Consider the following 13274-nt stretch of genomic DNA (forward strand, 5'->3'; position numbering starts at 1 on the left):
GGTGAAACCCTGTCTCTACTAAAAATAAAAAAAGAGTTAGCTGGGCATGGTGGTGGGCGCCTGTAATTCCAACTACTCGGGAGGCTGAGACAGGAGAATCGCTTGAACCTGGGAAGCGGACGTTGCAGTGATCCTAGATCATGCCATTGCACTCCAACCTGGGTGACAGAGTGAGACTCTGTTGCAAAAGAATAATATAATAATGATGATAATAATAATAATAATAATAATAATTGGTTATCTGACATGGTGGAATTATGAGAAATTTTTTTATTTAGGTATTTTTCACAGTTTTTACAGAATATTGTCCTTCATATTTGCCAATAAGAACAATTTGTTAAGTGCACACTCTGAGTGTAGCAAAGTGCTTTTTTCCTGTAAATGTACTTTATAGCAGTAAACTAGGGTTTTCTGTATAATTGATGTATACATCATATTTATACCCATTTTATAGAACTTAAAACATGTTTTTACTAATACGACTTGGAGTTTTTATAATCATTTTATCTTAGCCTTTATTGTATTGTAGATCCTAGGTCAAAAATAAAATCTAATTTAGCGCTAATTGTATTGGAGAATACTATATGTTTTAAGATCCAATGCATCTTTTAACAGAGCTTCTAAGAAGAAAACAGGAATAAGTTTATGGTCTATGAAAACTGAATCCAATTCTTTTATTATATAGGAAATACATATTGTTTATAATAATGTTTTATTATTACATTTGTAGGTTGTTACTGGAGTTCTTCGACGAACAGATGAGGTGAGCATTTAAGAAAGTAATTGCATTTTAACTTTTATTTTTCTGTTCTTTATTGCTCTTTCTTTTACTTTTTTTTCCATTTTATATTTTAAAACGGGTACACATTTTGCTTTCTTGAATTTTAGAAAAGAAAATGCTGCTACCCATGTCATAGAACACATATATTAACACATGGGGACTTTTCTGGTTTGGTAATTGATGGCATCCAAAAACTTTGACAATGGTTATTTAAAATTTTGTTATGGAATATTTTTTTCAAAGAACTTTTTCGTAAAGAAATTGTGGCATATTCATATAGTGGGAATCATCTAACAGTTAAAATGAATGAACTAAATGTATAAATATCTACATGGCTCAATCTCAAAAGTATTGAATTAAAAAACATCAGGTTGCCCAGGTATGTTATGCATTTCTACAATGTTTTAAGATTCAGAAAACAATACTATGTATTGTTAATGGATGCCTAGATATGTAGCAAAATAATAATAATGTGGATGGAAAGGAATCACACCAAACGCAGGATAATGGTCTCCTCTGGGAGGGGAGAAAGGAGAATAGGTTTAGAAGGGACTTTCATTTTTCCGTCGTTTTATTTCTTAAAACATATGAAGCAAAAAGGTAAATGTTAACATTTGTTAAATCTAGGTTGTGGGCACATGGATGTTTTGTGACATTATTTTATGCAGTTTTCTATAATAGCTAGAAGATCCTTCTCAGTCCCTTTGGTAATAATACATTGTGCTCAGAATTGTTTTGAACCTTATAGTATCTATTGTATGTGTGGCATTTAATTAAGTTAGCTACTATGCCAGTACCATCTATTACTTGAATTTGTTTATTCTCTTTGCCTTATTTGTACTTAAGATAGTTTATAAAGCACTTTCACCTATCATTGGTCACTGTATAAATGGTAGACATTTTTAGTTGAATTTTATCTGCAACTTTATCAAATAATGTGACAACGTAATACAGTCTCTGTTGCACTAGTGCATTGATCTAATATCTTCAAAACCCTCATTATCTTAACCAAATTTCTTTCAAACAGTTGTCATTAATGAGTACTGAAATATTTCTTCCAAATTCTGAGTCATTTTGTTGTCATTGACTGCCTTGTTTTAGAAATTACCCACCTAGCTTTATTTGATTACTGGTCTAGGGATGTGGGAAAGGAGATGGGGAGGCAGATACAGGGTCAGTTATTTGTCATAGTAGACACACCTGTGCTTCTCCACTAAGCCTGATTTTCTGATCATAACAATAAAACTTTCTTCTTCTTTTTTCCCCGTAGGCTACCTTCAGTAAGATTCCCATTGGATTTATCCCACTGGGAGAGACCAGTAGTTTGAGTCATACCCTCTTTGCTGAAAGTGGAAACAAAGTCCAGTAGGTTGTCAATATGGGGAATTAGCATTTGTGGGTGAGCGAGCCTGGGAATGAAAAATTTGTGTATATACTGTAACTTTTTTGAGTTTTGATAGCCTGAAACTTCAAATAATTAAGAGGAGGACCTAGATCAGAGTTCAACCTTTCAGTTCATTGGGAAGTTTCCCAACTTGGTTGTGGGACTCTTATGATAAGTCTCCAGGTCAGGTGGAGGTGAATACTTGATGTCCTTTTGTCAGTTGTGAAGGTAATATCCCTGACCCAAACCGTTTTTGTGCTTGTGCATTGTAAGATTCTTTAGTGAAGAGAGATTTGTGCTGATCATTTGTTTGCTTTAAGTATACACAATGACAAATAGCAAGTCCCTTGTGAAGATTAAACTAGTAGCCTGGCTTCATTATCTTGATATTTAAAATAGATAAAACAAGTAAATATAGCCACATCCTTTTCGGAATACCTAAAGTGGTAGGCAGTGTAGACAAAGTAGACAGGGAAAGCAGTGTAACTCTGACATCTAAATTAAATTGCTGTGAGTCTCACAGTGTTTTCGGGAGTCAAGCAAATTGTTGGTATCACTCTTGTTTTTTGCTTGAAGGCATTATGTAAACAAAGCTCTGCTCTTTCAAGAAGTTAGGAATCTTGAATTTGAGCTTTGACAGTGATTAATAACATCACTTTGAGCAAACAGTTGTCAAGAAGACTCAAATAAATGGAGAGAGAGCTGAGAGATCAGTTGCCTGATGGTTAACGTAAGCTTTGTGACACATTGGAGGAAGTCAATAAATAAATATATATTGCATGATTTAATGAAAGTTTTCTCATGATTTTTCTGGTTATAATCTTCTAGAATAAATAACAATAATACTACTCAAGTGATTTTCTGTTTTGGTTAAGGAATTTTTTTTTCTGCTTTGGGATTCTTTGATTAGGCTGGCTTTTGTGAATTTATTTTTGCTATTGTAATTTTAGGAGTCAACTATATATCTTTTAACAATTCTATATTTTCTTTTAATAAGCACCTTGGTCCAGTTTTCAAAATACTAGGCATACACACATAGATATATGTCAGACCTTCATTCAAACTTCTTTCATGTTTCAAACCTTAATATAATGGGGATTATTCTGTTATTCATTAGCCATCCTGAGGCCTAACTATAGGAGAGGCCATTTCAGTTGGCCATACTTTTTTTCCCAGTTTAGAATTTCTGAGGGGGCAGTAGATAATGACAGTTAATTGCTCACATTTTTTGCTTCTCCAAGATAAATCCTGTCTGATTCAGGTGTTGGTTAAATCAGAGAGCTTATCTTCCCCTGTGTCAGTGTAGATTTTTTGAATTGCTTTAGCCAATATTCCAAATAGCCTATGTCATTGATCCAGGGGTAGACCATTTTCCTGGGAGACCCCTTGCCTGTCCGAAAGCTAATTTATAGAGCACGGCAACCCCCAGGGTCTGAGAGAGTCTCAGTTTGGGGGAACTAATTTTTCCATTGTAGTTAAACTACTGTTGTTGCTGCTGCTATTTATAATTTAAAAATTTATAAAACTTAATTTATAAGCATGCCCCAGGGCTCTTAGGTAATCAGGTAAGTCTTTCCTGAGTTCAGAATTCTGTAAGCCTCACAAAATGGCAGAAGCCTAAGGCTGTTTAAAAAGAACAAGCCTTTGCTTTTTGCAATGCTGTCAAGATTCGTTGTACCATAGTTACTACAGAGGAAAAAAAGAATTTTGAATTCGGAATGTTGCAAGTAGATAATCCGAAAAGTGCTATTCCATGCTACAGTGCTGCTTTATTTAGAACTTTTAGTTATTGGCAGGAGAATGATAAATTATAGGTTGTGATTTTAGCTGTCTTCTGCCAAGCAATTTAGGAAAAAAATTTAATATAAAAAGACTTTTTGAGTTACAACAATTTTTTTTTTTTTAAGGTCAGCCTCTCAAAGGCATTTACTAAATCAGTGTGTTAAATACTGTTCAGAGTAAGTACAGTGCTTTAGGATCCTTTCTAATAGCTTTCTTCAGAGTTAATATATTCATATCAAATTAACTTAAACTTGTGAGCGTGCTACTTACTTTCTCCTAAACTGAAACTCATATTCCAAACTGCTACCTACTTCCCAAGTAGCATCTGTATTGGAGAGAAAAAATGGTGTAAAAATGAGTTGATAGAGATACATGAGAAAATATAATAGTTTCAGCTAGAGTTGAACCCAAGCATTTGAGTTAACGTGTGTATCTTGGGATTTTAAAGTATCTCAAGTTGTACCTAACTTTGTTAGAAACTCTGGTTTAGGTGGATTTGATTCCTTAGGTGTTTACATTTAGTCCTGAACACATTGATGGGGAGGCCTGTAGAGCACCCAGATTTTAGATGTGGATTTTTTCTTTGGGAATCCATTAATATCCATTTGATACCTCCAAAGCAGCTTTACAGGTTAAGTTAGCACATCTTTGGAGACAAATTTCATTTTGTGACATGCTGGCTTTGTCCTCTTGGGAATTTCATTCAATCTCTCTGGACCTCAGTTTCTCTTACCTGTGTTTACCAAATGCACACTAGTAGTACTTACTTAAGAAGATTGTTAAAAGGCTAGAATAGGTCTAGTTAGGTAAGTGTAATTATGCCTAGTAGACTTTATTCATATTTATTAAAAATTCATTTGGGGGGACAAACAGTAAATAACAAATAAGTTGACTACAATTACTGATTCTAGATGCTATAATTAAAACAAATATAAATCAAAACAGATAAGCCTCTATTCTACTGCTAACTGCTTCACCTGGAAAAGTTTTTTTTTTTTTTAAAAAGGAAAGAATGTTTTGTAGTCATTCAAATCAGTTACCATGGGACAGCAACAATTTCTATGAAATTAACAGTATCAACCAGTTCTGTACATAGCAGAATAGATTAGGAGGGGCCCTGTTTGTTTAGGAACTGCCCTTTTTAAAATGGAAATTAAAGTACTTTCTAAATGACTTCTACTTGTAGTTGTACTTAAACTCCAGACAAAATAATAATTTTACTTTATTAATAATAGTTACTATATTTATTTTTCCAAAATATAGCTATGTAACAATAGAGGCAATAGGACACTAACACTGATATACCTTTACAGAAAACATGAAATACTTATGGATAAATCTAACCAAATATGTGTAAGATTTATATGATGGAAACTACAAGTCACCAAAGAGAGAACTCAAGAAGACCCAAGTAAACAGAGATACTTCTGTGTTCATGGATTGCAAGGCTCAGTACTAAGATGTCATTCTCTCCGAAACTGATCTATAAATTCAATACAATCCCAATCAGTGTTTCATAAGGCTTTTTGTAGAAATTGACAAATTGATTCTAAAATTTATATAGAAAAAGGAAGTAAAATAACCAAAATAATTTTGAAAAACAACAAAGTTTAAGGATTTACCCTATCTATTTCCAATACTTACTCTAAAGCTACAGTGATCAAAACAGTGTGGTGTTGGCAAAACAAGAGATATAAATCAGCAGAAGAAAGAGTCCAGAATTAGACCCACACACATATGGACAATTGATTTTTTAACAAGGGCATCAAAGCCATTCACTGTATAATAGAAAAGACAGTTTTTTTCAACAAACAGTATTGGAACAGTTGAACATATACAAAAAGTAAAATTCAATCCATACCTCACACTATATATAAAAATTAGCATAAAATGGATTGTAAACCTATATATAAAACCTAAAACTATAAAAATTCTAAAAGAAAATCTTTAGTCGTTAGGGAAATGCAAATTAAATCTACCGTGAGATGCCACTATGCATCTATTAGGACAGCATAAACAAGAGAAAAAAAAGCAAATAAAAACCCATCAAATGCAGTAACTGAAACTCTTGGATATCATTTGTGCAAATATGAAATGGTAGCCACTTTAGAAAATGGTTTGACAGTTTCTTATAAAATTAAACATATACTTACCATAGGAGCAGCCATCACACTTATAGGTATTTATTCAAAAGAAATGAAGACATTTGTCCGTACAAAAACCCATGCATGAATATTTATAGTAGCTTTATTCCTAACTGCCAAAAACTGGGAACAATGCCAATGTCCATCAACTGGTGAATGGATAAACAAATTCTAGTACATCCGTACAATGGAATATTGATAGTCTATTGATACATCCATTCACGAACAATAGTGTAAATGAAAAGCTCATGCTAAGGAAAAAACCTGAACTGGAAAGGCTCCATACTTTTCGATTCTATTTTATGACATTCTGGGAAAGGCAAAACTCGAGACATAGAAAACATAGTAATTGTCAGGAGCTGAAGGTGCGGGGAGTGGGTTGGCTACAGAGGGTTATGAAGGAACTTTTTGGGATGTTGAAAATGTTATATATATTTGTTATGGTGGTAGTTATATGACTGCAGCATTTGTCAAAATGTGTAAAACAGTGTACCTAAAAGTATGAATTTTACTGTGTATATATCATACCCTAATAAATCTAACTTTAAAAAAGAAGTTACACTTCTAGTTTCCAGTTCCACATGTAAGGAGCTTGGAAGTTGTCACTCTGTCCTAACAATAAATAAAAAGCTGAACAACCTGAAAACTCAGCAACTCTTCTTGTATCTGAATGAGAAGGGAGGACATAGGGCAAACTGCTGCCCCCAAGATTGGAGAGACAGGTGAATGCAGGGGATTTTGACTTAACGAAGACACATACTGGAAACCACTTTGGAAACCAGTGCCAGGGTAGGAAAACCTGAACTGTAATTGATAAATTGCTGAAGCTCAGTGTGACTAGCTCTGAGAGGATTCCCAGTCTCCTGGGATCCAGTCATAAGGAGTCCCCCACAATATTGTGAGATATACCTCCAGGAGCTCACAATAAATATCAGAGAAAAATCGCCTTATACTTCTGGCACTGGTGGGGAAAAGGAACCATTTTGAAATATGCCACAGTATTCTGTTCTTCTTAACAAGGCCTGTCCTCAGCAGAAACAAGTTAACCAGAGCCCAACCTGCTGGAGCATTATGAAGGTTTAACTTACTGGGGAAGGGAAACACTTAATTCTACTCAGCCACAGCCTTGCATGTGGGAGAAGGGAAAAAGCCAATTCCAGCTCACTCTAGCCATTCTGTCCCACCTAAGGGAAGAGAAAAAACTGAGAAACACTTATAAAGTTCAAAGTCCAGAGACATAGGCTCATTAAAGCCTGAGACCTAATCATTGCTTCCCCTCCCTTCACACATTACCCCTACAGTACTAAAGGCCTATTTACTAGCAGTTCATTATACCTGGTATGTCATATCAGATTACCAATTATAAGGCATACTAAAAGGCAAAAAATACAATTCAAAAACACAGAGCAAGCATCAGAGCCGGATGTGGTAAAGATGTTTGAATTAGCTGACTGGAAATTAAAACAATGATGATTAATATACTAAGGAGTCTAATGGATAAAGCAGACAGCATACAAGAACAGATGGGTACTATAAGCAGAGAAATGGAAGCCCTAAGAAAGAATCAAAAAGAAGTGCTAGAGATCAAAGATACTAACAGGAATGACGAATGCCTTTGATGGGCTTACTAGTAGACTGGACATAGCTGAGGAAAGAACCTTTGAGCTGGATGATATCTCAATAGAAACTTTGAAAAGCAAAAAGCAAAAGAGAAAAAGGAAAAAAACAGAATATCCACAGGCTCTGGGACAACTACAAAAGATGTACTTATAATGGGAATATCAGAAAGAAAAGAAAGAGAAGAAATATTTGAAACAGTAATAACTGATAATTTCTCCAGATTAATGTCAGACACCAAACCACAGATTCAGCAAGCTCTGAGAACACCACACAGAATGAATACCGAAGAAATCACACTGAAGCGTATCATTTCATATTACAGAAAATCAGATAAAGAAAAAAATCCCAAAAGAAGCCAGAGGACAAAAGGACTTGACTTTTAGAAGAAAAAAGATAAGAATTATATCCAACTTCTCCTCAGAAATCATGCAAGTAAAGGAGAGTATAGTGGGAAATTTAAAGTATTGAGAGGAAAAGGCTACCATCCTAGAATTCTGTACCCTGCAAAATTATCCTTCAAAAGAAAAGGAGAAGTAGATTTTCTCAAACAAAAATAGAGGGAATTTATCTATCTTGCAAGAAATGTTAAAAGAAGTTCTTTGGAGGGAAGAAAAATGGTAAAGGTAAAAAATTTGGCTCTGTGTAAAGAATGGAAGGCCACTGAAGAAATAAGTAAGGTAAAATAAAATCTTTCATTTTTCTTAATTGATCTAACAGGTAACAGTTTGTTCAAAACAACAGTAACAACAATTATTCACTTGTGCATGCTTATGTATATATCATATATGTTTTTAAATATAAGTGAAATGACAGCAATGATACAAGAGAGAAATTAGAATTATTTTATTATATCAAATAAATATACTCACACTACCAATGGAGTGATATAGTGTTACTTGAAAAGACTTGGATTCGTTGTATATGTATATTCCAACCACTAACAAAAGTTAAAAAGGAGTGTAACTAATATGCTAAGACAGGAGAGAAAATGGAACTGTATAAAATGTTCAGTTGGAATCACAAAAGGCAAAAAAAAAAGACAAAAATAGGAGGAAAGAAAAGGGTAACAACTAGAAAAAGCAAATATGGTAGATATTAGTGCAACTGTTTCAATAATCTCTTTGAATATCTGTGGTCTAAATGTACAATTAAAAGATAGTGATTGTCAGAGTGCATAAAAAACAAGACCCAGTTTGTATGTTGTCTATAAGAAACTAACTAAATATAAAGACACTTGCAGATTAAAAGTAAATGGCTGAAGAAAAAAGTACCATGTTAACATTAATAAAGAGAAAATAAGGTTATCTATATTAATTTCAGACAGAGCAGACTTCAAAGCAAGGGAAGTTATCAGGGATAAAGAAGAGCATTACATGATGATAAGGGGATCAGTTATTCAAGAAGATGAGCCAGTCCTTTAAGTGTATGTGCCTAACAACACAGTGTCAAACTACATGAGGCAAAAACTAGTGGAACTGCAAGATGAATTCACTACCATATTTGGAGACTTCAAGATCCCTCTATCAGAAATGGACAGATCCAGCAGGCAGAAGATCAGTGAGGACATAGTTGAACTCAACAACACTATCAGTCAAAAAGGTACAGTCGACACCTAGACTCCTTCATCCAACAACAACAGAATACACATTCTTTACAAGCTCACATGGACCATTCACTAAGATAGACCGCATTCTGGGCCATAAAACACACCCTAACAAATTTTTAAAAATGGAAATCACACACTGTCTGCTCTTAGGCCACATGGAATTAAACTAGAAATCAGTAACAGAAAGATAACCTGTAGGTGAATGGATTAATAAAGTGTGGTACATTCACATAATGGAATATTATCCAACAATAAAAAGAATTGAGGTATCAAGCCATGAAATAATATGAAAACACCTCAAATGCAGTTATTAAGTGAAATAAGTCAGTCTGAAAAAACTAAATCCATGGAGATTATAAAACATGCCTCAAAATAACACATGGATCAAAGAAGAAGTCTCAAGAGAAATTTAAAAATATTTTGAACTGAGAGAAAATGAAAACAGAACTTATCAAAAGTTGTGGGATGCAGCAAAAGCATGGCTTAGAAATTTGTAGCATTAATTGTATATATTAGAAAAGAAGAAAGATCAATACTTTAAGCTTCCCCCTTTGGAAACAAGAAAAAAGAGCAAATTAAATCCAAAGTAAACAGAAGAGCAGAATACAGTTGTCCCTCAGTATCCATGGGGGATGGTCCCAGGACCTTCCAAGGAGACCAAAATCCACAGATGTTCAAGTCTCCAATATAAAATGAAGTACCATTTGCATATGACCTATGCACATCCTCCCATATACTTTAAATCACCTCTAAATTACTTATAATACCTAATATGATATAAATGCTATGTAAATAATTGTTATACCATATTGTTTAGGGAATCATTACAAGAAAATGTCTAGTATTCCGTATAGATACAGTGTTTAAAAAAATAACTTTCATCCAGTTGGTTGAATCCATGAATGCAGAACTCATGGATGTGGAGGGCTGACTGTAATACAAATTAGAGCAGAAATCAATGAAATTGAAAACAGGAAATCAATAAAAGAAATCAATCCAAAAGCTGGTTCTTGGAAAAGATCAATAAAATCAGGAAGTTTCTAGTCAGGCTAAGAAAAAAGGATACAAATTACTAATGCTAGAAATGAAAGAGAGGACATCACTGCAGCGGCTATCGCTTGTAAGAGTGTGGACACTGTGAAGATAATAAAGCAATCGTGTGAACAACTCCACACCCAAACATTTGATAACTTAGATGAAACGAACCAATTCTTTGAAAGACACAATTTGCCACAACTCACACAGGAAAAAATAACCTGTAGGTGAATGGATTAATAAAGTGTGGTACATTCAGATAATGGAATATTATCCAACAATAAAAAGAATTGAGGTATCAAGCCATGAAATAATATGAAAACACCTCAAATGCAGTTATTAAGTGAAATAAGTCAGTCTGAAAAAACTACATATTGTATGATTTTAATTATATGACATTTGGAAAACGCAAAACTATGGAGACAATAAAAAGATCAGTGATTGCCAGGGGTTAAGGTTTGGGTATAAAAAGCTGGAGCACAGAGGATTTTTAAGGCAGTGGAAATGCTCTGTGTGATACTCTAATGGTATATACATGTCATTATACATTTATCCGGACCTACAGAATGTACAACACTAACAGTGAACCCTAGTGCAAACTGGACTTTTTAAATTTTATTTTAAGTTCTGAGATACATGTGCAGAACGTGCAGGTTTGTTACATAGGTAAACATGTGTCATGGTGGTTTGCTGCACCCATCAACCCGTCACCTGGGTATTAAGCCCCACATGCATTAGCTATTTGTCCTGATGCTCTTCCTCCCTCCGCCTCACCCCCAAAACAGGCCCTGGTGTGTGTTGTTCCCCGCCCTGTGTCCATGTGTTCTCATTGTTCAGCTCTACTTACCAGTGAGAACATGCAGTGTTTGGTTTTCTGTTCCTGTGTTACAAACAGTGGACTTTGGGTAGTAATGATGTGTCAATGTAGGTTCATTAATTGTAACAAATGTACCATGTTGGTGGAGATGTTGATACTAGGGAAGGCTGTGCATATGTGGGGGAGCAGTATATGGGAAATCCCTGTACCTTCCCCAATTTTGCTATGAACCTAAGACTGCTCTGAGAAAACAAAGTCTTAAAAGTTTTTAAAAAATCACAGAAGTTCTTTCAAACTTAGATAATTCAACTTGCTTAAGTAAGCATTAAGGAAAAGCTGTTAGTTTCTCCTTAGTTTGGATAATATTGATATGGACTTTGTGTGGTTATTCTTTCTCATCATTCATTCTAATTGTATATTGATGCTTGTATCCCACCATTAAAATGCATTGACTTGGGACAATTTGAATATCAATAAGGCAAATAACTGTAATGTATTAAGATATATCAAATATATTTAAATCACCAAATGAGGTCATAGTGATACTAGGTAAATAAAAATGAAAAACTGGTCACTTTTGGAGGATACTAGGAAATCAGCTTATTTTGAAAACTGATTTTTAAAAAGTTTAAAAAGTATTCTGACTTTCTTATATGACCAACATTTCAGGATATCCAAATTATGAATGAGGGAAAGTTTCTCTTTGCAGACCAGATAATAAACTAGAAGGAATAATAGAATTAAAAGATTACCAGTTTGCAAGTCTTAATTACTCTAGGCAATGATTATTGATCATTTCCACCATCACAAAAGGAGAGTCAAGCAGCTACCATGTACTTCGCGGTGGAAGTACATACCACCATATGGACTATTTTTGCCAAAAGCTTAAAGCCAAATATGTTACAGATTTTCTCTCCTAGACACTGTTTTCAGAAAATACAGGGAATGGAGATACATGTTAATACCATAGGGATTCAATCAGTAAAATCCAAACCTTAGAAACTCAGTAAGATAACAACCTGTTTCCTGAAGTAGGGAAGAGAAGAGGAGAGGGACTCAGTAAATTCGAAGAGACCTGAAATCTATAAGCCAATTGCAAGTAATACATCTTATTTGGATCCTGATTTGAACAAAGAAACTAAAATACTTATGAATTAATTGGGGAAATTTGAATGTTGAGCAAGTATATTTTTATATGAATGAATTGTTTAATGTTTTAGGTATGAAAATAGTATTTCACATTTTTTAAAAAATGTTTTTGTCTTTTGGAGTACATAATAATTTATGGATGAAGTGTTAAAATATCTAGGATTGCTTTAATTGATACAGAGTAGGGGGCAGTGAGTGGGGGATATAGAAGGAAATAAGATTGGCCATGAGTTGGTCATTGTTGAGGCTGGATGAGGAATGTATGGGTTCGTGGTATAATCATTTGTACTCTTGTATTTGCTGGAAATTTTACAGAATAAAATAATACATTCAGCAAATGTTAAATGCCTATTATGTGCCATGCACTGTGCTAGGTGTAGGTTTTATATTGGTCAATAAATGGGTGTAACGTATCACTAATCTTGTAGAACTTTCGATCTCCAGAGGAGACAGATGGTAAAGTAAATAAAGAAATACATATCCTAAATTGTGATCTGTCTACTGTGGAGAGTTATGAGTGCAGTTCAGTGATGGAGGTTAGGGAAGGACATCCGTCTAGGCTGGCTGGGATAGGCCTCTCTGAGGTGGTGATAGTTCAGCTCAGATCTGAAGGAAGAGAATAGCCAGCCATGCGCAGAGACTGCAGACTGTTTCCAGGAGGGGCGGGCACGCTGGGCAAGGAAGCGCTTGGTGTGGGTGCACTCGTTTGCTCTGAGAGACAGCAATATCTTACTGTGTAGCCACTTGTCGATTCAAAATTTCTTTTGTGCACTATTGTATGTTTATGTGTGTCTAACCTTAGATCTAATAAATGACAAACTCTAGAACTGCTTCTCAGCCTGGCATAGTTTCACATGTGCTACATGGATGTCAATAGTACATGCCTTTTGATGAATAATTTTTTTAACCTATAGGCTTTCCAAATGACTCTTAGAATGTGGATAAGAACAGTCTGT

The 13274-nt window shown here is 34.5% G+C and overlaps 1 protein-coding gene across 2 annotated transcripts in view; it reads left to right on the forward strand.

The window, feature by feature from the left end:
* AGK (acylglycerol kinase) overlaps positions 1-13274 on the forward strand; it is a 117461-nt gene that overhangs the window by 69832 nt on the left and 34355 nt on the right. For both annotated transcript variants that reach the window (XM_011941301.1, XM_011941300.1), the window contains 2 exons: positions 731-763; positions 2052-2146. In XM_011941301.1, the coding sequence (XP_011796691.1) occupies positions 731-763; positions 2052-2146 (128 nt within the window). The remainder of the gene's footprint in view (positions 1-730; positions 764-2051; positions 2147-13274) is intronic.

Source organism: Colobus angolensis, unplaced genomic scaffold (genome assembly GCF_000951035.1).
Source record: "Colobus angolensis palliatus isolate OR3802 unplaced genomic scaffold, Cang.pa_1.0 Scaffold2, whole genome shotgun sequence".
In the NCBI taxonomy this organism is placed as follows: domain Eukaryota; kingdom Metazoa; phylum Chordata; class Mammalia; order Primates; family Cercopithecidae; genus Colobus; species Colobus angolensis.